Source organism: Papio anubis, chromosome 7 (assembly GCF_008728515.1).
Source record: "Papio anubis isolate 15944 chromosome 7, Panubis1.0, whole genome shotgun sequence".
NCBI lineage: Eukaryota > Metazoa > Chordata > Mammalia > Primates > Cercopithecidae > Papio > Papio anubis.
In genome coordinates, this window is record NC_044982.1 from 118,350,606 (window position 1) to 118,376,302 (window position 25,697).

Sequence of the window (25,697 nt, forward strand, 5' to 3'; positions counted from 1 at the left end):
TCACCAGAATTTTAAAAGTCTCCTTGGAGATCTGGAGGGAAAAAAATACAAGCAGGACAAGTAAAACCATCATTTAAAATCTATAGAGATAGCCTTTATCTGCCATATTTTAAATTTAAAAGCAAGAAACTTTTCTATCCAACTTATTTGACAGTGCTCAAGTTTTGAAAGTTTTTCAGCTCATTGCACATATCTTGGTATCCTGGCCAAGATAAGAAAACTCCAAGGTCCAGGAAAGTTTACTGTGGAGTAAGATGGTTACTGATCCCAGAACCAAATTCCTGGTGTTTATCTGGGCTCCAGGCTGAGTAGCCTGTTTTAAAAGAGGCAATCAATAAGGTTTTTTTTTGCCTTTCAACCATAAGCACTCAGGGCCATCGGTCTTACTATTAAAGTGAAGCTAAGGGTACTTCTGGATTGTGTGTAATCAAGACTTGATGTTAAACCTAAATCCAAAGAAATCACAGTGGTTATCTCAACTGCTTTTAGGTGTGAGGTCAATTATGTTGGGGAAGTCTAGTATGGAAACTAATGGCACACTCGGTGTGTCATAAGTGAATGACAGTCTATAAATGCCAGGGAAGACCGAGAGAGGTAGAAAGCAGCCTTCTTTGGAAAATAAGTGGTAAACTCAAGATTGCTATAGCTAAATGCATAACAATCCTCAACAGGGGAGATGAAAGAAGTTGCTTCTGTAAGAAGGAATTGATATCTCTTGAAGTTTTAGTGCTGAGTAACTAAGAAAACTTACATGAGGGTCTATGGTTATATGGAGCAGACACCATCTTCTTTCCCCCTTTTCTTCTTCTCATTCTAGTTTTCTAAGATGCAGCCTTTGGCGAGTTAACTAAAAATACAGATTGTTTTAAAGTTAGTGCCAAAGATGACCTATGTATTTTATTTTTAAAGCTCGTTTATGCAATGTTTTAGTTTTCAATGTGGCAAGAGAAGAGGGTGTGAGAACTGCGTCAAGTCTCTCATTTCCTGGGCTGCCTATGACTTCTGGGTAGAGGTACCCTTCCTCATGACTCTGTGGCCACACGTGGTTCTGCCAGCCATTCGCTTTGGCATCTGAGCTGGGAGAGAATGACTGATGTCATGGGCCCCTTCATGGAATTATTCACTGGCTTTTTTCACTGGGTCCTCGGGGCTACTAGGAGCAGCAAGAAGTTCTGAAAATGAAGAGAGAAGTCATTGGATATAGAATTCATAACTAAAGCTTGTCTGGAAGGAGATCTTTATGTTTGAAAAGGACTCATTTTATGTGTAAATTTTAGACTTTGTATGTCAATTCTTTTTTTTTTTTGAGATAAAGTCTTGCCCTGTCACCCAGGCTGGAGTGCAGTGGCGTTATCCTGGCTCACTGCAACCTGTGCCTCCTGGGTTCAAGGGATTCTCCTGCCTCAGCCTCCCCGGTAGCTGGGATTACAGGCTCCCACCACCACGCCCAGCTAATTTTTGTATTTTAGTAGGGATGGGGTTTTGCCATGTTTGCCAGGCTGGTCTTGAACTCCTGACCTCAAGTGATCTGCCCACTTTGGCCTCCCAAAGTGTTGGAATTACAGGTGTGAGCCACCATGCCCCGCCTGTGTGTGGAATTTTTTTTTTTTGGTTTTTTTTTTTTGACATGGAGTCTTGCTCTGTCACCCAGGCTGGAGTGCAGTGGTGCAATCTCAGGTCACTGCAAGCTCCGCCTCCTGAGTTCATGCCATTCTCCTGCCTCAGCCTCCCGAGTAGCTGGGACTACAGGCGCCCGCCACCACGCCTGACTAATTTTTTGTATTTTTGGTAGAGATGGGGTTTCACCATGTTGGCCAGGATGGTCTTGATCTCCTGACCCCGTGATCTGCCCACCTCGGCTTCCCAAAGTACAGGGATTACAGGCGTGAGCCACTGCGCCTGGCCCTGTGTGTGGATTCTTTATTCTTTTTCTGAGAAATCATATTTGTCATCGTTTTTGCTGTTATCACCATCTGAGTTATCAGTGAGCATCTGTCAACTGTGTCCTCTTCCCTGTTCTGGCAGGTCCCCTGGGTATCCTCTGCCTATCTGGTGTTACTTCTCACCTGTTCATATTCATTGAATGGATACTCAACCTTAGATAGCCTCCCTTCAGGCTAACTTATCTGTTGATCTTTTCCTTCCCTAAATACCATCTGCAGTCCTACTACACGATTCAGTAAGTGATTGTCCAGTTAAACTGTATGTGTTAGCATACAGCTTACACATTTGTTCTCTAATCCAGAACACAAGTTCCTTAATGGCAGGGATCAAAAAATAGGGGTGGTAAGAAGATTAACTTGCTCCATTTGTATCATTTGAGATTACCATGTGTATATATAATCTATTAAAGTAATTTAAAAAAATACATTACCCTTTCTGGTATATATTGTAAATAAATAAATATTGGAAAAAATAAGAAGTGAAATAAAAAAAAGTATTTTATTTACGCTCAATGTGATAACAAACAAAAGTTCACCTAGGTTTGATAAGTGCCCTTTGCTCCGAAGGGAAGATAAAAATAAATAATAGTGATAAGAGTTAACAAAGTAAAACCCAACCTGTCTGGTTGAATGCAAATAATAGTGGCTTTACTTCATATAGGCAGCTTCCAGATCAACGTAAAAAAGCTTTACTGAATATTCAGACCAGTGCTATTTACTTAGCTGCTCTCAAACGGGAATAAGCAGACATCAGCTATCAAGTTTCTAGGCTGGAAAAATCCATAAAGGCCACTGGACACAGACACCATGGGGACATCATCCAGACAGTTCATAAAAATAACTTGCCCAACATTTTTGGAACCTGATGCAAGCTATACTTGTGGTTCTGTCTGTTTCCTTTGCTTTATCCAGTAACAACAGAAAAGGAGGCCGGTCACCAGGACTATGATAACTTGGATGTTACAGGAGACAACCAGTACAGGAGACATGCAATACAACTGCAATTAATAACTCAACAGCCAATTACTGAGACAGTGCTCGTGTAAGCAATTAACATATAACATTCAGTCAGAGGACTAGATGGTAAATGGGTGCTTATCTTAAGTCCAGAGCAAAGGAGTTGATTGAGACACAAGTATTTGAGCAGGACCACAGCCTTAGATCATTCCATCTGTGTTCACAATAGGGGGAATTCCGATCCTGTGTCACATAAATACATAGAACAAACAACCGTAATTTGCTATAGTAGTCAATAAGAGTGCATCAATTCATTCAGAAATATTTATTAAACACCTGTAGCATGCTAAGCATTCTAGGGAATTCAAATATATGTCAGTTATTCCCTAATTTTTTTTTTTTTTTTTTTTGAGATGGAGTCTTGCTCTGTCGCCCAGTCTGGAGTGCAGTGGCGCGATCTCAGCTCACAGCAAGTTCTGCCTCCCGGGTTCACGCCATTCTCCTGCCTCAGCCTCCTGAGTAGCTGGGACTACAGGCGCCCACCACCTTGCCTGGCTGGTTTTTTGTATTTTTTAATAGAGACGGGGTTTCACCCGGTTAGCCAGGATGGTCTCCATCTATTGACCTCGTGATCCGCCCACGTCGGCCTCCCAAAGTGCTGGGATTACAGGCTTGAGCCACCACGCCCGGCCAGTTATTCCCTAATTTTAAGTAAATTGAAGTCCAGTAGTGAAATAAGGTTTGCTCAGCACATATGTGTTAGTATCGTATGAGAGGTATAATTGCTGTAACTATTTGGAGGATGGAGAGATCACTTCCAGTTACTTGATCAGGGAAGGTTCTATAGCGAGGAGGGCACTTGGAAGGGGCATACACTTAAAAACAAACTTTTTGTTAAAGCATAACACACACATAAAAGAGTATATATTGTATACAGTACAGGCTCACTGAATTTTCACAATCTGAAAACACTACATATGTAACCAGCACCCAGAGAGAATAGTACAGTATTCCAGAAGCCCCCCATGTCCCCGGCCAATCACTCTTGGGGGAGTAGGATTTTCTGAGATGAATGTAGACAGAGAGAAGATTATTGGAGGAAGGATCAGTATGCATAAAGATGTGGAAATTGAAAGCCATGACCCATGTTTGGAGAATGGGCTGAAAAGTAATTTGCTTGGGATGTTGGCTAGAGAACAGGGTCGCGTCCACGTTATACAGCTTTAAATGCCAAGTAGAGGAGTTAGATTTTATTTGTTAGCTGCTGAAGGCTTTTGAGCAAGAGGATTATTTTTGTAAGACTTTTTGATGATGGCTGATAATTTACTGGTGATGGGACAATTGAGAGACTAAGGTTGGGAGACTGGCTGGGAACTTCTGTAATAATAGTCCGGGTATGAGATAATTTTGGCTCTGCAGTGGCAGTGAGAACAGAGTGACTGACCATACACAGACACTTTAAAGAGAACTTTAAACAAGAACTAAATGACTGGAGATCTAGAGGAAGGGGGAGGAGTCAAAGAAAATTTTCTTCCAACGATCTAATCAAGATGAAATTTAGTAATTTTTTTTTTTGGGTAGTTAGTTGTTATTTACTTGTTGTATAGGGTTAACACAGTCTTTGAATGCTGTCTCTCCAAGAAATTCTGAAAACTTTCTTACAGTATTTGAAGAAAACCTTGAGTTACTATAAAGAAACTCTAAAGAAAGCAACTGACCTTTCAGACAAAAAGAGTCCTTTGTTAGTCAGGAAATGTGGACTGTTTGTCTTTTCAAATGGATGCATGCGACAATAAACGTTTCGCTGGGGGGAAAAATGACTCCAAAGAAGACTTTTGAAGATGTCACACGAACAGCAAATTATTGGGTGCTGAACACTTTCCTGTTTCTTCAACCTCTTAAATAATTTTATTAACCCAGATTTCTAGGTAGGATGATTTAACTTCATCTTATACGTTTACGTGTAATGTGTTTCTACAGAAAACAAAAAACCTTTTTGAAGAAAAAAGGGCGTAACTTTTTTTGACAACTTACATTACTGGCTATGGGAGTCATTTTTAATTGATGGCACCTCTTCTACCTCCCGCCCCGCCCCCATTCCATCCCTTTGCTTCCAATACGGCGGGTTCCTCACTCAACACATAATCGAGCACGTAACTGGCACTGTAACTTATAACGTCTTTCAAGGTCTTTCTTAACTGTACGTTTTTCTGCACAATCAGCACCTTATTTCTTAGAGACTGTTCATTTCTGGAATTTTTGATGCATGTGGTGGTTTCCAGGCACCAGGATTTGGTAGTAAAACAGGAGACTGAAGAGAAGTTGCTCCCGAAAGCTGTTCTGTGTGCAGGTAATCAAGAATCAGAAATTTCTGAGACCAGACGAAGGGAAGGAACTTTACTTGGTATACAGCGCGTGGGTGCAAAGAGGAGGGGAGTCCGGGAAGATGAGAGGTGGCAGAGGCGAGACCCCGTTCTCTCTCCAGATCTTAAGCTCTGGGTGGGCGGGCGCCGGTGGCCTGGAGCCCGGCCTGCGCGCCTCTCCACACCTCTGACCACCCACCTCCTCCGCCCCTTCCCGGGCTAAAGTTCCCAAACTTCTCCTCCAGCGGGGAGAGGAAGGGTGTTACTCAGTTTAAAAGGGAAGTCCCGCCCCATTCCCGGATTCCGATTGGTCGGGATTTGCCACGCCCCCGCCAGGGCAGCCGGTCGATTGGCTACGGGAGGGGAGCCCCGCCTCAGGCCCGTTGCCCTCGGCTGCCTAGGCCCCCAGGTGGCAGGCAGGTGGGGCTGGTGCAGCCCGCGCCGCCTCTGCTGCAGCTGCCGCCGTCAACTTCTTGCGCGCTGGCACCCCGCAGCCTTTAAGGTTGGCGCGCGGGACTGGCGAGAGTTAGCCATGAAGAGCCTCAAGTCCCGCTTGAGGAGGCAGGACGTGCCCGGCCCCGCGTCGTCTGGCGCCGCGGCCGCCGCCGCCAGCGCGGTGAGTCCCGCGGCCCGGGCTGCCTGGCGTTCCGCTCCGGGAGCAGCGCAGCCCTCCTTTGCTGGCGAGCTCGCGCGCCGCCTTCCTCTGCTTTTCCTCTGCCAGTTCGGCTTCGGCGGCCCTGGCGACTCCTCTCTCAGGCCGGAGACTCAGTCAGCCCAGAGACCCCGGGAACCCTCCCCGTCGCCGCACCCGAGCCTCTACGGGTCTCTTCCCCACCCCTTTCCCCCAAGCCTCCGAACTTCTGGAAGAAACCTCAGTGCTGCGGTTATGGCCCCCTCCTCTTAAATCCAGCGTTCCTCGATTGGGCCCCCTACTCCGCTCTTTCCGTTGACCCCCCTCATCGCTCTCCTTTCCCGGCGCTCGTCCCGCTCCCCACGCCCGCTCGGCCGTGTTGGCTCCCCCGTCCCCAGGGCCGGGGCTCGCACCGTGCAGGGCAGGTGAGCAGGGCTGCGCACCCCGCGCCACTGTGCCCGGACTCCGGACCTTCCCCGAGTCTGAGACTGAGCGTCAAGCCCTTCCAGGCTGGTGGACGTCCCGTGCTGGCCGCTGTCGTTGTCATTGGGAAGTTTGATTCCCCAGCGAGGCAGAGGGAATCGCCTTAGTTGTAAAGACAAAACCCCACAGGGTGGTGACCCTGGAGGTGGTGAAGTCGGGTGGTGGTGTGGGTCGTGTAAATCGCACCTGTGGGGCGGGATCCGTGCGGGGCGCTTTCGGTGCTGACCTGTAGCGCGGCCTCAGTGTGCACGCCAAGGAGTAGTCAGGGCCTCTTTAGTTGGCAGGAGAACAGAAATCTTGAGAAACAGCCTGACCGCAGATGTTGTGATTTAGATAATTTGTCACGTTACAAGAATGGCGATATCATCAAAATTCAATGTCATTAAAAAAGTGCTACTTAAAAAGTGTTGAAGAGTCGAACGTAAAGGAGTTGTTATGCTCCAAGTGCCCAGTTACCTAGTTGGGGCAATTAAAATGAACCTTTACAATTTAACACATTTTACCAAAGGATTGTATTCTTTTTATCAGAATACTAATTAATCTGCTTCTGCTTTTTTGAGTTAATTCAGAATTGTGCCTTTCTCTCCACCTATATTGAGGATTATTTTACTTGGACATATAGGAAATTGTGGAGGAACTAACTAGACAAATTCCTATTTCAAAAAAAGAGTAGATTCAGATGACGTAATTGATGTTCTTTGATAAAGCATGAAGTCGTTTTATAAGCTCATAGAAAAGAGAGATCACTTTGTTTCACTTAAAAAAAAAGTAATTGGAAATGTCAGTGATATTGGAGGTCATTACAGTTAAGATTCTACTTCTCTAATGCAGGTTGTGTTTTTAGCTTTATAGAAGTTACACGTTTCTAGGTTTATTAACTATATTTTCCCTGGTTGTGTTTGTTTGCACTGAGGATTTACATCCCATTTAGAGGTTTATATGACTTAATTTTATCCCGTTTTCTGGAAATGCAGAGTATTTAGTGGGTATTATCAGCATGATAGTTTGCATTTTATACATTTGGAACATAAAGTGCATACCTCTAAGCTTAAATCTTATCACTCAATTGAGCATTCTATTTTTCTCAAAATGACAAAGATAAACGTGATATTAACCTATTTATGTAGAAAAAGCAAACATTTCTGTTTAAATATTAGAATAAGTTCTGTACAATTTAAAAATAAAAGCATAATGATGAATAAAACTTAGAATGAATTCTGTAAAATTTTAAAATAAAACTGTAGTGATGAATAAAACCAAACCAAGCGTCGATAGAATAAAACACATATACAGGAGAAATAGATCCTTTCTGCTTTTCAATCTATAAACCATAATCCTAGATTTGGTCACGTGTATGTATTGTATGATTGGGCTACTCTTTTTTTTTTTTCTTTTTGCCTTTAAAAACAGTTATTTTTTGAATAGGTATTATAGTACATGGTTTAATATTGGAAAGGAATAAAAATATTTACAACAAAATATCGGTACTGTTTCCCTAACCCCTGCTTCAGCCACCCTGCCCCAATTCCTCAGAGGCCAGTGGTGATACAGTTGCTTGTATGTTCCTCCAGAGAGAGCTTAGCATATACAAACAAATATGAATATAAATAGTCATCCTTTATAGAAATGCTAGCACACTGTAGCTGTTGTTTCGTATCTTGGACTTTTTTTTTTTAAACTGTAAATAGAACCTTCCCATTCATATCTTGCTGTAATGTACAGTTATGTGATTAATATTTATGTTTCAAGTGCGTGTCTGTACCTGTAGGATCAATTCCTAAAAGTGAATTGCTGAGGTAAAGGATATGTGCATTTGTAATTTTGAATGATGTTGTCAAATTTCCTTTCATGCATCATGGAACCAGTATATGAGAAATGTTTTCCAAGCTTTTAGTAGAAGTCTTCAAAGTTTTTGATCTTTGCTAGCCTGATAGGTAAGAACAGTTTATCCTTTCCATTTTTCTTTTTCTTTTTCTGTTTTTTTTTTTTTTTTTTGAGATGGAGTCTTGCTCTGTGGCCAGGCTGGAGTGGCACCATCTCCGCTCACTGCAGCCTCTGCCTTCCAGGTTAAAGTGATTCTCCTGCCTCAGCCTCCCGAGTACCTGGGACTACAGGCATGCAGCACCATGCCTGGCTAATTTTTGTATTTTTAGTAGATACCGGGTTTCACCATTTTGTCCAGGATGGTCTCAATCTCTTTACCTTGTTGATCCACCCGCCTCGGCCTCTCAAACTGCTGGGATTACAGGTGTGAGCTACTGTGCCCGGCCTATCCTTTCCTTTTTTCTGTTGGGTTGTTGATATTTTTCCCTATTCATTTGTATGTACTTTATATCTGGGAAATTAGCCCTTTTCATATGAATAATATTATTTCTTAATTGGTTATTTGTCTTAAGACTTTTTTTGGTGGCATTTGCTGTGCAGAGAAGGTGGTTATTTTTATACAATTGAATTTATAACCTTTTATGTTTTTTAGGTTTATGTTAGATCTTGGCCTTTCCACTCTGCAATATTCAGTATTAAACAACCCCCACCCCCCAAGTTTCTTCTAGTCTTTTTTTTCTTTTTCTTACGTTTAAGTCTTTGATACATAAGATATTTATTCTGGTGTAAGGTACATCTTACTTTCTTCTCCTCTTTCCTCTATGGGTACCTAATTTGAGTCTTAAAGTGTTCATTTAATTATTTTGGAAATAGTCACTATTCGCTTTGCACAACTTTGATTTGAGATAAAATTTTAAAATGTTTATTTCATAAATTTCCTTTGTGTATGTGTATTTAAGGTTATTATCTGAAGGAGACACATTAGCAGTAGACTGAGGTATGTGACATATACAGATATTTTATTACACAATATGTGGAATACAGCATATTAGCTTAGCATGCTAAATTAGAATTATGTGCAGATTATGGGCAAAAGTAGTGTTTTACATATTCTGAATAGTACCATTGTTATAAATACTCCAGTGAATTTAGAGTTTACTAAATGGGAATGTTTGTACACATGTAAATGTAGTTCACAATTACAAATTGTGGATAAACTACATTTGCGGATTAGTCCTTTGCTAGCAAATCTGGAGATGGCTGCATCTACTAACCATAAACCAAGAGTGTTTTTATTGTTACATTTATTGTTTATTTATTTATGTATTTATTTTTTGAGACGGAGTTTTGCTCTTGTTGCCCAGGCTGAAGTGCAATGACGCGATCTCGGCCCACTGCAACCCCCACCTCCCGGGTTCAAGTGATGCTCCTGCCTCAGCCCCAAGAGCAGCTGGGATTACAGGCACCCACCACCATTCCCGGCTAATTTTTTTGTATTTTTAGTAGAGATAGAGTTTCACCATGTTGGCCAGGCTGGTCTCAAACTCCTGGCCTCAAGTGATCCACCTACCTTGGCCTCCCAAAGTGCTGGGATTACAAGCATGAGCCACCATGCCCAGCCTGTTACATTTATTTTTAATTACTAAGTTGGAGCTTCGAATTTCTAAAAGGGATAATTAAATGACTATAAATACTGTATCAGATCTGGTTAATTATTTGTTCAGTTATATGTATAGTGAGAATATGCTTGTTCCATTTTCACCTAGCTTAGGAAATTTAAGTAATATAAATTAAGGGACTATAATTCCAGAAGTAGTAGAAATGCTGCAAACAAATATTGTAAGCAGACATTTTAGAAGGGGATTCCACTTTAAATTGGATTGATTGAGCCCGGGAGTTCGAGACCCGCCTGGGCAACGTGGTGAAATCCCATCTCCACAAAAAATACAAAAGATTAACCGGACGTGATGGTGCATGCCTGTGGTCCTAGCTACCTGGGAGGCTGAGGTGAGAGGATCACTTGGGCCCAGGAGGTCAAGCTGCAGTAAACTGTGACTCCAGCCTGGGTGACAGAGGGAAACCTTGTCTCCAAAAAAAAAAAAAAAAAAAGTCGTAGCAGAGTACTTTGATTGTAGAAGTAATCTCTGACCTGAGAGGTTCTGTAGTGATTATTTTTGCTGCCCTTTTTCTAGGCTACTCTTAAAATGGGGCAGTGAATTTTATACATCAGAACTAAATATGTTCTAAAGCATCTTGCTATAATGCTTCAGCACTGTGAAAAAATAGTGGTATTTCTAGAAAAAATTAGAGTTACAAATACAGCAACTGAAAAAAATCTTCAAAAACATTTTCTGTTTCCACTAATAACATTAGTTTGAGATGTTTAGAAAGCATAAAGGATTAAACATGATTTTGTTTTAGTTGTGATTTTGAGAATGAGGGCTTTGTGTTTTCCACTGAGGGATTTGGGTGCATTTGAAAAGATGTTAATGTTATTCTCATAACAATGACTTTTGGGTAATGTAAATAATTAAGATAACAAATTGTTATGTTTAGTTTAAACTCATGATACTTAATTAAGCACTGTTTACTCATTGTCATTAACAATTCCAACCTTAAATTAAAAATGCTTACCTTAATTAAAGCTGTATTCAGACAACTTCCTATGGTTATCCCTGCGTTGTATTTCTTGTGGTTCTTGAAGGAGGATTACAATAAAGAAACCCTCCTTTTGTACTTTTTGATTTCAACCCTCACCCTGCAGCAAGTTTATTCAGATCATTATGTTGATTTGAATTGCTGAATTTTATTGTAATACCAAAGCAGAGTGGTTTGGTAGGTCCTTTGGTGCATAATGAGTCCAGGAACTTTAGGTGATGAGTAAAGGATTTTAATTACTTTTTTAATAAGGATGGCATAATGATTATGTATACTTATTGTGCATCATACACATTGTTCAAATTAAAAATGATCAGTTCAGGAAGTAGACTTTGCTCAGCAGTCGCCTTATTTGTTTGGAAAACATTTATGGAACACATAGGCTCAAGAATGGATTAATTAGGTCCTCTTCAAAGAAATGGATAATTCCAAGTTGAAAGCAGAAAGTGTGGAGGATGAACTTGGAGTCCCCTTGTCATGCTAGAGTGTAAAGAGGCTGTGAAAGATTAGGACTCTGGAGCCAACTCAAAGAGGCTCTCAGTTGCCCAAGGATGGGACAGTTTGATCATCAGTAAGAATAACAACTGTAGTGCACTGAAATCCTTAAATGCATGAGTTTGTAATGAGGACCAAAAAAATAAAAACAACTGTTGACTTTTGGAGGATGCTAGGAAACTGATGCATTCTTTTAAGATCAGGAAAATAAAGGGAAATAATAAAACATTTATTGCGCATTTCCTGTGAGAACTGTATCTCAAGGTAGCCAAATAGCTGATAAGAGTAAGTGTCTTGTTCTAGGTATGCTTTACTGCCACTAATAGATGAAGAAGGGATGATGTAATTAGTACAGCATGTATTCTGTCCCAGCTAATATATTAAGAAGAGGTGATAGAATTAGTATATCATAACTTTACAGCTCCTAATGAGTTAATGAATCTAGAGTCTAGACATGATTATCAGAGGTTACTAATGTCTCAGTAAGAAAGACAAGCAGGCATAGTATATGTTGTGGTGGGAATATTTATTACCACCTATTAATAGTCTTGCCAAAATAATAACCCTTTAGCTATAACCACGATTTTATAGACAGTACAGGGAACAAAGGAAGATAGGGACGCAGTCAGCAAAATTATGATTGTGGAAATCTGTAAAAAAATGAAATGGTTTCTTAAAAATTATAAATTGTAAGAAAAGGAAAAAGAAGAGATACCTATAGATTACAAGAGATTTAAGAGATTAAAATACATATTAGCCAATTGCAGTGATGGACTTTATTTAGATCCTGGTTAACTACTTGTAAAAAGTAAAAGTTTATTAAACAATTGAGGAAATGTAATCATCACATGGATACTTGATGATATCGAATTATTTAAAACATTTAAATGTGACAGTGGTAGTAATGTGGCTGTGTTCATAAAGAGTCTTTATCCTTCTTTATTTTATTTTTTGGAGATGGAGTCTCACTCTGTTGCCCCAACTGGAGTGCAGCGGCGTGATCTCTGCTCACAGCAAGCTCCGCCTCCCGGGTTCAAGTGATTCTCCTGACTCAGCCTTCTGAGTAGTTGGGATTACAGCTGCCCGCCACCACACCTGGCTATTTTTGTATTTTTAGTAGAGACGGGGTTTTGCCGTGTTGGCCAGGCTCTGGTCTTGAACTCATGACCTCAGGTGATCCACCTGCCTCGGCCTCCCAAAGTGATGGGATTACAGGCATGAGCCACCTTGCCTGGCTGAGTCTTTATCTTTCAAAGAAATACTTTGGAGTCTGGGATTTGCTTCAGAATAATCTTTGGGTGGGTGGGGATAGTATGTTGGGGGTATAGTTGCAATAGGATTGGTCTTGAGTTAGTAACTGCGTTTGGAACTAGGTACAGTGGCTCACACTTGTAATCCCAACACTTTGGGAGGCTGAGGTGGGCAGATCACTTGAGGTTAGGAGTTCGAGACCAGCCTACCCAACATGGTAAAACCCTGTCTCTACTAAAAATACAAAAATTAGCTGGGCATGGTCGCTTGTAGTCCCAGCTACTTGGGAGGCTAAGGCAGGAGAATTGCTTGAACCTGGGAAGCGGAGGCTGCAGTGAGCTGAGATCATGCCACTGTACTCCAACCTGGGCAACAGAGTGGGACTCCATCTCAAAAAAAAAAAAAAAAAAAAAAAAAAAAAATTGCAGCTGGGTGGTTCATGATGTTTACTCACTTTTGTGATACTGTTGTATTTAGCGTATGTCCTGAAAATTTCTGTACCATAATTAGAAAGAGCTAGTCACAGCCTTCAAGAATTTTAAGAGCTAGATAGAAAAAATAAATGTATATGGCATGTTAAAAGTCATAATAGAAGTCAGTATAAATTGTTGTGGGAACACAGATGTGTAGAGTGAGCCTATAAAAAGGTTGGAAGGTAGAGTCTGAACTTGGGCCAGAAAGACAAGTTCAGTGGCTTTCCAGGCAAAAGAACAGCAAATGCAGTGGTATGGAGCTGTGAAATTATACAGCTCTCTGAGGGAGCATCAGATTTGGAAACAAATTCTGGTTTTATGGTAGAGGATGGCACAGATGAGGCATAGACAAATCTTCAAATAAGAATTCTAGTGAAAATAGGGAGTAAGAGGGCCTGCAGCTTGGGGATTGTGGTAAAGGAAGGTTTTCATTCATTCTTTTATTTTTTTTGAGAATAAGTCTCCCTCTTGTCGCTGAGGCTGGAGTGCAGTGGCGCAGTCTCGGCCCACTACAACCTCTGCCTCTTGGGTTCAAGTGATTCTCCTGCCTCAGCCTCCGGAGTAGCTGGGATTATAGATGTCTGTCACCACGCCCGGCTAATTTTTGTGTTTTTAGTAGAAATGGGGTTTCACCATGTTGGCCAGGCTGGTCTCGAACTCCTGACCTCAAGCGATCCACCTGCCTCGGCCTCCCTAATAATTACAGGCGTGAGCCACTGCGCCTGGCCTCCTTCATTTTTTTTTTAACCTTGAATTAAAATGTTAAATTACTTGACAAGTTTAAATCACTGTTTAGAGAGAACTGACTAGTCATGAAAGTTTCATCTTCAGAAATTATCCCGTTAGTGAGTTTATAAGTTCATCCTTCTGCTTCTCCCTTCCTCTCTAGAATTAAGTAATAGCCAGCAAAATTTTGATTTTATCAGCCCATCTAGATCCAAGAATAATAGATTTGAACGTTATAACTTATGTATTGTGTTTCATCGCTATCATATGGAAACTTTTACTGTCCTGTTACAGTTTTGCAAATGTTTGTCCTGCCACCTAAAGGATACAGCAAATTATTGAAATTTCCACCCATACACACTTATTTTTGGAAAGGAAGTCAGATTGATTTCTGTGGGGAATTTGCCTAAAAATGGATGGTTGAAATGCGCTTCCTGAAATTATAAATGGAACAATAGGATATAATACTCTTTGCCTTATTTTCCTTAATCATAATACAATTAAAAGCTTTATATAGCTTTTATATAGTTAGAAAAGATAATGTCTCTTCTGGGCTTAAAAATATAGCCCCAAAACACAAGAATAAATTGGATTGTTTGTAGTCACAAAAACAGTTTTGTCTGTTGGCTTTGTTTTATTGTCAGAAATCCTAAATATTGTTGACATTGACATACTTTGAAATGATACAGTTTCCAAGGTGATATGCAGAAGATGAACTGATGTAGTTGAGTGACCAGAGGTTCTGGCAAAGGATCGATGAGTTGTATTTTTATACAGACGCTCTTTGACTTATTATAGGGTTATGTCTTGGTAAAGCCAGTGTAGTTGAAAATATTGTAAGTTGAAATGCATTTAAGACACCTAAACTACCTAACATCATAGCTTAACCTAACCTTCTTTAAACATGCTCAGAACACTTACGTTAGCCTCTAATTGGACAAAATCATCGAACGCAAAGCCTATTTTATAAGAAAGTATTGACTATCTCATGAATTCAATGCTGAATACTCTATTGAAAGTGAAAACACAGAATAGTTGTACGGGTACTCAAAGTATGTACAGTTTCTGCTGAATGCATGTAGCTTTTGTACTGTTGTAAAGTCAAAAAATCCTAAGTCTAACCATTATAAGTTGGGGGCTCTCTGTAATTGAATGGGACCTAGCCAGGTACCCTTGAGAGAGCGCAGGTGAATGTCTCAACCAGTTAGGATAAATGACTGTCCCATAAAAGTTATACATGTTCATTGTAGAAACCAAATATAGGCTGGGCGTGGTCGCCCATGACTGTAATCCCAGCACTTTGGGAGGTGGGCGGATCACTTGAGATCAGGAGTTTGAAACCAGCCTGGGCAACATGGTGAAACCCTATCTCTACTAAAAATACAAAAATTAGCGGAGCATGGTGGCGCGTGCCTGTAATCCCACCTACCTGGGAGGCTGAGGCAGGAGAATTGCTTGAACCTGGGAGGCAGAGGTTGCAATGAGCTGAGATCGAGCCATTGCACTCTGCACTCCGGCCTGGGTGACAGAGTGAGACTCCATCCCACCCCCTCCCCGAAAAAAAAGAAAACCAAATATAGTTGATGATAAGAATAGAACAAATCACCCATAATGTCATTCACTGTGCCATAAACCACTGATGCTCTTTTTAAAAATTCTGTAGAGGCTCATGCCTGTAATCCTAGCACTTAACGAGGCCAAGGTGGGAGGATCACTTGAACCTGAGACCAGCCTGGGCAACATAGTAAGACCCTGTCTCTACCCCCTCCACCAAAAAAAAATATAGGCATGGTGATGCACACCTGCAGTCGCAGCTGCTTAGGAGGCTGAGGCAGGGGGATCACTTGAGCCTAGAAGGTTGAGGCTATGGTGAGGTGCAGTTGTGCCACTGTAGCACCCACCTACTCCAGCCTGGGTAACAGAGCTACACCCTCTCTCAAGATAAATAAATAGATAAATATACCATGCTCTCTCTCTGTTGTTCACTCTGTGTTTATTTATCTTGATTCTATAGCAATAATGTATGTCTACTTTTTTTTTTTTTTTTCTCAGATGGGAGTCTCAGTCTGCCGCCCAGGCTGGAGTGCAGTGCCACAATCATGGCTCCCTGTGGCCTTGACCTCCCTGGGCTCAGGTGATCCTCCCACCTCAGCCTCCTGGCTAGCTGGGACTATAAGCACATACTACCATGCCTGGCTGATTTTTGTATTTTTTGTAGACACAGATTTTGCTCTGTTCCCCGGGCTGGTCTTGAACTCCTGGGCTCAAGCAATCTGGCCACGTTGGTCTCCAAAGGGCTAAGATTACAGGTGTGAGCCATCATGCCCAGCTGATATATGTATAATTTTTTGATTTATATTTTATTCTAATAAACTTTGTACTTAAAAATTATAAGTAATTTGAAATTATTTGAGCACATACAAATGTCCCAATTAGGAGTACTCAGTAAATGCTAGTGAGTTACTTAGAAAGAAACCGCTTATGAGAAATCCATGTGCCGATAGCCAAGATTTATTGAATGTGTATTTCCCGGGCATTGGTCCAAGTGGTAGTAACTCGGTCCTTACCGCAACCCTAAGAAGTAGGTACTATTGCCATCATTTCAGATGCAAGTTAAATAATTTACCTGCCCAAGACACTATAGCTAATAAGTGAAGAGTTAGGTAGCCTGGCTTTGGAACCCATGTCCTTACCATTGTGAACTGATGTTTCAAATTTAATGCTATGGGATTTACACCGTAAGCCATATATACAAAAATATTGGAGAAGGGGTGATTAGGGAGAAAGAGGCATTTTATGGGAGATTCCAAAACCAATTTGTGTTCCCTCTAGAGATATGTGAAATTGTTGCATTCCTTATATCCTTCCAATAATAGATGCTGTTATTTAAAACATGTTTTTAAACCTGATAGAAAAAAATAGTTTGGCTTAATCCATGTTTTTGATTTCCAGGGAGTGTGAACATATTTCTGTGCTTATCGGCTGCGTTCATTTCTTGTTTTAGGAATTGTTTGTTCATTTTCTTTGACCATTTTTTTCTGCTGATGCCTTGTTCATGTTGAGCTATAAGAGCTTTATACATCCTTATTTTTGCTACTTGGCCAGCCGTCGCTTTAGAGGAATGTCTGTCTCGCTTTAGCTGTGCTTCTGTCACCTTCCCTTATATTTCAAACAGCTTTTGTTTTATGTATTTAATTTTGTGATAATTGATACATTAAGGTTCTTGGCTATTTTATATTCATTGTAGAGTATAACTTGTAGTATAAAAGCTTCTAGTTCCATTATAACTTTTGTTTCAAATTCGACATTGTTATATATTAATACTGTCACACTGCCCCTTCTGTCATTTTGCTTTGTATGCATGCATACTTACCCAGTATATTATACTATCATCCTTAGTTTTATTTGGAGGGGTGTGTGTGTGTGTGTGTGTGTGTGTGTATTTGTGTGCGTGTGTATCTGCAACTGTGTACACTTTTGAGGAGATGACATATTTTTAATATTGACCATATTTATATATTGTCAAGGTTTTACATTACCTCTGTAGTAAGGTTTTCCCTTGCAGATGCACAAATCATTTTTTTAAAAAATCTCATTGATTCTTGGGTAATTTTCTTCTTACCAGATTGTGACATTTTCTCTTTATTAGAGAGAGACATATATACCATGCTTTCTAAACTTTTAAAAAAGTAAGAGTGTTTAACTTTTCTTTCAACATACTGTTATTTCATATGATTTTCTCATTAGCAGGGTGCCTACTTTGTGCAGATGTTGAGGTACTTTGAAAATGAGTCCCAGTGGGGAGGCCTTATGGATGTGGTTGTAGTAAAGCCATGATCTTTCCAGCCGTGTACAAGAATAGCCCACAAATACTTGCTGATTTACATGTGAGAGTTTTTCTTGTTTGTTTGTTTGTTTGTTTGTTTGTTTTTTTGATGGCGTTTCCCTCTCCTTGCCCCAGGCTTGAATGTAATGGCACGATCTTGGCTCACTGCGACCTCTGCCTCCCGGGTTCAAGCGATTCTCCTGCCTCAGCCTCCCGAGTAGTTGGGATTACAGGCATGCACCACCACACCCCGCTAATTTTGTATTTTTAGTAGAGAAGGGGTTTCTCCATGTTGGTCAGGCTGGTCTTGAACTCCTGACCTCAGGTGATCCGCCCACCTTGGCCTCCCAAAGTGTTGGAATTACAGGTGTGATTCACTGCGCCTGGTCACATGAGAGGTTTTTATTTTTTTATTTTTTTTTCAGCCCAGAGGTCTTTTATTTATTTTTTAACACCTATTATGCTATGAATTCATAGGGAATAGGTTCCAGCAGCTCAGGCTCCTTCCCATTGGTTCTCACAAAGTGTACTTCTCTGGGTGGAGCAGGCTGGCGCTTCAGTTGAACCCAGGTACCTTTCTCTTTGGCTTTTTTCTTTTTCTGATCATTTTCCTTCACGCGTTTCAGGAAGCTGTCTCAGCTCTTAGAGTGCTTAATGTGCTCAATACGCACATTAATTCTCTTGGCAAGAATCTTGCCCTTAACTTGTTTGTTTACAACAATGCCAACAGCATGCTGGTAATGTTGTAGACTCTCCCAGTTTTGCCATGGTAACACTTGTGGGGCATTCCTTTTTGAACAGTACCCATTCCCTTGATGTCTACGATATCACCTTTCTTATAGATTTGCATATACGTGGCCAAAGGAACAACTCCATGTTTTCTAAAAGGCCTAGAGAACATATATCGGGTGCCTCTCCTCTTTCCCTTTGTGTTCGTCATTTTGGCGAATTACTGGAAGATGGCAGTTCCGGCTGAAAGGTTTTTAAATGATAAATCCTTTTTAAATGATTCATCTCTTTTTTGTGACTGTTTTTTTTTTAAATTAACATTTTATATTTTAAAAAAGCACTTTATGAAATATAAATAGTATTCATGGCCATGTATAAGTAGGTAAATGAGGAAAATGAAGTGTTTCTCAGTCTTAGAAAAGGCAAATTGTGAGCCAGAGAACGTCCATTCGTGGCTCTTGAAACCATACCTGGAGCAGCATGAAGGTGCAGGGTAGCACATTGATGCTACAGGGTCAGACTCTGCAGCCTGCACATCTTGGGTGTGAGCCTTGCCACTCCTGGTAACCAGCTTTGTGACCTTAGGCAAGTTAATTAAATGTTTGTTTCTTCATTTGGAAAACAGGATTAATCACTATATTCATTTCATAGAGTAGTTGTGAGCATTAAATGATACAAGGCATATTCAGGGCTTGCGTATTAATACAGTGCTTCTTATATAGGTAACTCAGTACATGTTTATATTGCTAACTGAAAAATCTCACCAGAGGTCATGCCATTGTTGTCCTTTATAACCAGATTGACACAGCAATCTTCCTAATCTTTTCCTTTCCAATTAATATAAACTCTCATAGGCTTTTATATAGCCTAAATCATCAAAAGTCCATCTGTTTTAGCCCTTTTCTTGAGTGAGATAAGTGGTATCTCTATAATTTTTCAATTATGAAAAAATTTATTGAGCATCTGAGCTAAGCGCTGCGGGGTAAGAAGATGAGGAAGTTAATAAGAGGCTCATAGTTTTGTGGGGGAGCTCTATCAGCAGACAATAGAAGATAATAAGTGTTGTGATAGAGAAGTGTACAGAGTACTGATCTAGTCTGGGCAGAAGAGTGGGGAGCCATTGAGGGTTTTTTGGTAGAATAAGCTGCTGCTGCTGGTGTCTTTTAAAAATTGAGATGAGATTGACAAAACATAAAATCACTCGTATTAAAGTGAACGATTCAGTGGCATTTAATACATTCACAATGTTGTATAACCACCATCTCTACGTACTGCCAGAACATTTTCATCACTCCAGAAGAAAATTCTGTACCCATTAAGCAACTGCTTTCCACCTACTCTTCTCTAGCTCCTGGCAGACACTAATCTGCAGGGTGACCTTTTTTTTTTTTTGAGACAGGGTCTTGCCCTGTCACTCAGACTAGAGTGCAGTGGCACAGCCTTGGCTCACTGCAGCAAGTGAGTAGCTGGGACTACAGGCATGCGCCACCATGGCTGACTAATTTTGTTTATTTTTTTGTAGAGACAAGGGTCTCACTGTGTTCCCCAGGCTTGAGGGCTCAAGCGATCCTCCCACCTCAGCCTCTTGAAGTGTTAGGATTATAGGAGTGAGCCACCGCACCTGGCCAGGGTGAGCTTCTTGAGATTTGAAAGAAGTGGGTAGGAGTGATCTAGGAAAGGTTGAAATTTCTTTCAGAGGGAACAACAAGAGCAAAGGCATAGAGAAGAGGAAATATCACGGAGCTGGGTGAGGGGGAAATTGGATACTAGAAAAATAGCAAGGGAGGATCCTAGAACAATAGCAAGGAGACTGGGTGGGAAATAGGAAGTAGAGGAGATTTGGGGGTAGATCTTGAAATGGCTTTAAAAATGGCCGTTTTCAAGAGTTGTTGGAACTTTTTCCTGTGGTTCCAGAAGTGGGAAATTCCAAAATCAAACGTGTTTTAGATGGATTACTGTGGTAGCTCTGTTCAGGATGGATTTGAGTGGGGTCTAGCCTGGAGACAGGTGCATCAGTTATGAAGTTGCTGAAATAGTATAGGCCAGAATTAGTGAGGGCCTGCATCATTACAGTGCTGGAAGGGATGGAGAGGAGGGCCCAAGTTGGAGAAACGTAGGCCACCTGAAACCCTGAAGAAGTTGTGACTTACCAAAGTCACACAGTCAACAGACACGTGGTCAGAAACCCTGCCTGCTAGCCCTTTGTGATTTCCAAGTGTCCTGGGTTTGATGCACTGTGCAGTCCCTGATTGAATGGTAATTATGCTGTAAGAGGGAGAGAGAGAGCACTGTCTACATCTTCCTGTATGTTAGCAATTTAGTGGGTTTTTTTCTGAAGTGCACATATTTATATTCAGTTCAGGTGAATAGCTCAATGTTCTGATGATGTTTGAAAAATAACCTTGAAAGTTTAACTTACTGTGCTAATAATCTTTATAAGCACAGTTTTTTAGCAGATAGCTAATTTGTTTTCTCCAACTTTTTGTTATGAAAAAATTGAACCATACATAACATTTGAAAGAATAGCACAGTGAACTAGGATCCACCTGCACTCTACTTAGATCCGAAAGTTAACAATTTGGTGCATTCTCTCTATCTATATATGTATAGTAAAAGCATAATAAATGCACACTCATATCTTTCACTGAACCATTTGGAAGTAAGTTGTAGAATGACATTTTACCATTAAATACTATAGCAGGTATCTACAATATAACAGGGATATTTGAAACTAACTTTTAAAGGTGAGGAAACTTAAGGGTAATATGACTTGTGAAGATGAAGCAGAGCTGGAAGAAATAAATGTGTTTTTTTTTTTTTTTTAACAAACTTCATTAATATTAATGTATTATCTTGATTTTTCTGTCACATCGATGAAATACTGGTGCTATTAATAATTGGAATATTCTTTTAAATATCTCACTTATAAACACTTAAATATCAGTACATTTATTTAGAAAGGAAATTGTATGCAGGACAGTGTATGAAATGGTAACCTAGTGTTCCTCTGAGCTACAGAGAGTATTTGTATGATGAGTATCTCTAGGGAATGAACAGGGAAAGGGAAGGGTAGCGGCAGGTGGGAAGAGAATGTTGGTGTCCAGGTATGTGACTGCAGGCTGTATGCAAGGACCTGCACTCTATTTGTCCTGTCATTAGGGTGAGCCAAGGACCGGAGCTTTGGAGCCGGCTTCTTTTGGGCTTTTATTCCTTTTTAATTTCTAACTTCATGCCCCAGGCTTCACTGCTGCATCTGTCCCTGCTGCAGACTGATGCAGAACGATCTGGAACGGTAGGAGGAACTGCCAGAAGACTGTGTCACCCACGTTTGTCCTTGTGCCAGGAGGAGGGTTACGTGCATAGTGGTGTATAGACTACACTTAGAGAGATGCTCAATTTCTGGATTCTGCTGCTAAGTAAATACTTTCGTGTTTGTGGGTTGAATTTTTTTGACTTTTCTTTACAGCTAAGAATTGAAATTTGGTGAAGTTCTTAATTAAATAGTAAACCATTTAAATTGCCTGCATTTTCTTCTGTCACTCTTGAGGACCATTATCCAGCCGCCTTGCCCACTGCCCCACCTTGGGTCCAGTGTCAGCCTAGCTTGGTGTAGGTGTATACATACGGTAGTATGCCAGGCACTAGGTTGCATAAAAAACGTAAACAAAAAATTCGGCATATATTTGTGAATATTTGAGAATTTATATGAATTAGAGAATTCATTTTCTCTAAACTGAATCACCTAGACTTGTATTTAAGAATATATTATTTCATTCAGATTTTTAAGATAAAATTAGTGTTTCTCTGGGACATAAATTATTCTATTTTATTTTTTTCTGTATAAATAAAAAGAAATTTGATGCAATTTAAAAAATGTCTTCTTTGATTTTAGTGTCAATACTATTTAAGTAGAGATATTCAATGGACAGAAAGATCAAGGATGAGAGGATGTCAGAAAATTTTGGTTTAAGTCCAGGCACTGCTACTGAAAAACTCTGGTCAAATAACTTTAATCAATCAGTAAGTTTCCATTATTTCTCTTGTAAGATGGGGCTAATACCACTTGCTTTTCTACCCTACCAGAGATTTTAGCGAAATATTTCGAAAGCTTTAGAACAATATAAATGGAAATGTACCCCATCTTGAGAAAAAGTAGCCAGGTGTAGTCGTGCACACTTATAGTCCCCGCTACTTGGGAGGCTGAGGCAGGAGGATCCCTTGAGTTTAGGAGGTTGAGGCTGAAGCGAACCATGGTCATGACAGTGTACTCCAGCCTGGGCAATAGAGCAAGACCTTGTCTCCCGAAAATAACCCCTAAAAGGGAGACTGAGGCAGGGGAATTGCTTGAACCCGGGAGGCAGAGGCTGTAGTGAGCTGAGATCACACCACTGCACTCCAGCCTGGCAACAGAGCAAGACTCAGTCTCAAATAAATAAATAAATAAATAAATAAATAAAACAAAAACCAAAAACAAACCCCCCCCCCAAAACAAACACCATTCGTTTTTGCACAAAGTAGTTTTGAGTTAAATACCTGAATACAGCAGAAGTGAGATGGAACAGTGTTTGTAAAGGTGACAAAATACATTTTTAAAAACATTATACTTTAAGTTCTGGGATACATGTGCAGAACGTGCAGGTTTGTTATGTAGGTATACATGTGCTATGGTAGTTTGCCGCACACATCAACCCATCATCTACATTAAGCGTTTCTCCTAATGCTATCCCCTTGCCCCCCACCCCCGATAGGCCCCAGTGTGTGATGTTCCCCTCCCTGTGCCCATATGTTCTTATTGTTCAACTCCTACTTATGAGTGAGAACATGGGAGTTTGGTTTTCTGTTCTTGTGTTAATTTGCTGAGATTGATGGTTTCTAGCTTCATCCATGTCCCTGTGAAGGACATGAACTCATTCTTTTTTATGGCTGCATGGTATCCCATGGTGAATATGTGCCACATTTTCTTTATCCAGCCTAAAATTGACGGGCATTTGTGTTGGTTCCAAGTCTTTGCTATTGTGAACAGTGCTGCAGTAAACATACGTGTGCATGTGTCTTTATAGTAGAATGATTTATAATCCTTTGGGTATATACCCAGTAATGGGATTGCTGGGTCAAATGGTGTTTGTAGTTCTAGATCCTTGAGGAATCCCCACACTGTCTTCCACAATGGTTGAACTAATTTACACTCCCACCAACAGTGTAAAAGCATTCCTATTTCTCCACATCCTCTCCAGCATCTCTTTCCTGACTTTTTAATGATTGCCATTCTAACTGGCATGAGATGGTATCTCATTGTGGTTTTGATATGCATTTCTCTAATGACCAGTGATGATGAGCTTTTTTTTCATGTTTGTTGGCTGCATAAATGTCATCTTTTGAGAAGTGTCTATTGATATCCTTCGCCCACTTTTTGATAGGTTTGTTTGTTTTTTTCTTATAAATTTGTTTAAGTTCTTTGTAGATTCTGGATATTAGCCCTTAGCCCTCTGTCAGATGGATAGATAGCAAAAATTTTCTCCCATTCTGTAGGTTGCCTGTTCACTCTGATGATAGTTTCTTTTGCCATATAGAAGCTCTTTAGTTTAATTAGATCCCATTTGTCAATTTTGGCTTTTGTTGTCATTACTTTGGTGTTTTAGTCATGAAGTCTTTGCCCATGCTTATGTCTTGAATGGTATTGCCTAGATTCTCTTGTAGGGTTTTTATGGCTTTAGGTCTTATGTTTAAATCTTTTATCCATCTTGATTTAATTTTTGTATGAGGTATAAGGAAGGGGTCCAGTTTCAGTTTTCTGCATATGGTTAGCCATTTTTCCTAACACCATTTATTAAATAGGGAATACTTTCCCCATCACCTGTTTTTGTCAGGTTTGTCGAAGATCAGATGGTTGTAGATGTGTGGTGTTATTTCTTAGGCCTCTGTTCTGTTCCATTGGTCTATGTATCTGTTTTGGTACGAGTACCGTGCTGTTTTGGTTACTGTAGTTTGAAGTCAGGTAGCATGATGCCTCCAGCTTGGTTCTTTTTGCTTAGGATTGTCTTGGGAATACAGGCTCTTTTTTGGTTCCATATGAAATTTAAAGTAGTTTTTTCTAATTCTATGAAGAAAGTCAATGGTAGCTTGATGGGACTAGCATTGAATCTATAAATTACTTTGGACAGTATGGCCATTTTCAGAATATTGATTCTTCCTATCCACGAGCATGGAATGTTTTTCCATTTGTTTGTGTCCTCTCTCTCTCTCTTTTTTTTTTTCTTTTTTCTTTTTTGAGACAGAGTCTTGCTGCCCAGGCTGGAGTGCAGTGGCACAATCTCGGCTCACTGCAGGCTCCGCCTCCCAGGTTCATGCCACTCTCCTGTAGCTGGGACTACAGGTGCCCGCCACCACAACCGGCTAATTTTTTGTATTTTTTTTTTTTTTAGTAGAGAAGGGGTTTCACTGTGTTAGCCAGGATGGTCTTGATCTCCTGACCTCATGATCCGCCTGCCTCAGCGTCCCAAAGTGCTGGCATTACAGGTGTGAGCCACTGCGCCTGGCTTGTTTCTGTCCTCTCTTATTTCCTTCAGCAGTGGTTTGTAGTTCTCCTTGAAGAGGTCCTTCACATCTCTTGTAAGTTGTATTCCTAGGTCAAAATACATGTTTTTTCCCCAGTAAATTCTTATTATAGAGTAGAGCAATGAATGAGAACCCCAGACTGAGTGTTTTGTAAGCTATGGAAAACATTACACTTGTGTATTTGATGAGGAGTTGGAGCTATGGTTAGTATTCTCTGTATGACTGTTATGAAGTTCTCATTCCATGGTATCACTCATAGCTATCAAAGTGTTCTTTCTGCTTGTTAATACCAGTAGGCAGAATCCTGACTAATTTTGCTGAGAACAAGTCTTGGGAATTCTGTTGAGGACATTGTATCTACTTGTATATTTGCCATTATATAAGTTGTAATTACTTTGAAACTAAAAATTTCAGCAAAATTCAATCTAATATTTGTTAAGACTGTTTTTTGGGCCAGGCGCGGTGGCTCACGCCTGTAATCCCAGCACTTTGGGAGGCCGAGGTGGGCGGATCACGAGGTCAGGAGATCGAGACCATCCTGGCTAACACGGTGAAACCCCGCCTCTACTAAAAATACAAAAAATTTGCCGGGCGTGGTGGTGCGCGGCCTGTAGTCCCAGCTACTCGAAGGCTGAGGCAGGAGAATGACGTGAACCCGGGAGGCGGAGCTTGCAGTGAGCCGAGATCGCGCCACTGCACTCCAGCCTGGGTGACAAAGCGAGACTCCGTCTCAAAAAAAAAAAAACAAAAAAAAACAAAAAAGACTGTTTTTTGGTCTTAACA

At 40.6% G+C, this 25,697-nt stretch overlaps 1 protein-coding gene and 1 pseudogene across 3 annotated transcripts in view; one reads left to right on the top strand and one right to left on the bottom strand.

Moving 5' to 3' along the window:
* The first annotated feature begins 5,651 nt into the window (after positions 1-5,651).
* Positions 5,652-25,697, top strand: part of UACA (uveal autoantigen with coiled-coil domains and ankyrin repeats) — a 100,698-nt gene continuing 80,652 nt past the window's right edge. Inside the window, exon 1 of one of the 2 annotated variants that reach the window (XM_003901131.4) lies at positions 5,652-5,879. In XM_003901131.4, the coding sequence (XP_003901180.2) occupies positions 5,796-5,879 (84 nt within the window). In that variant the 5' untranslated portion in view covers positions 5,652-5,795. The remainder of the gene's footprint in view (positions 5,880-25,697) is intronic. The other variant, XM_009210519.2, reaches the window with a different exon arrangement.
* Positions 18,075-18,596, bottom strand: LOC108586756 (annotated as a pseudogene). The gene has a single exon (XR_001904440.3). The product of XR_001904440.3 is annotated as a 60S ribosomal protein L21 pseudogene (transcript).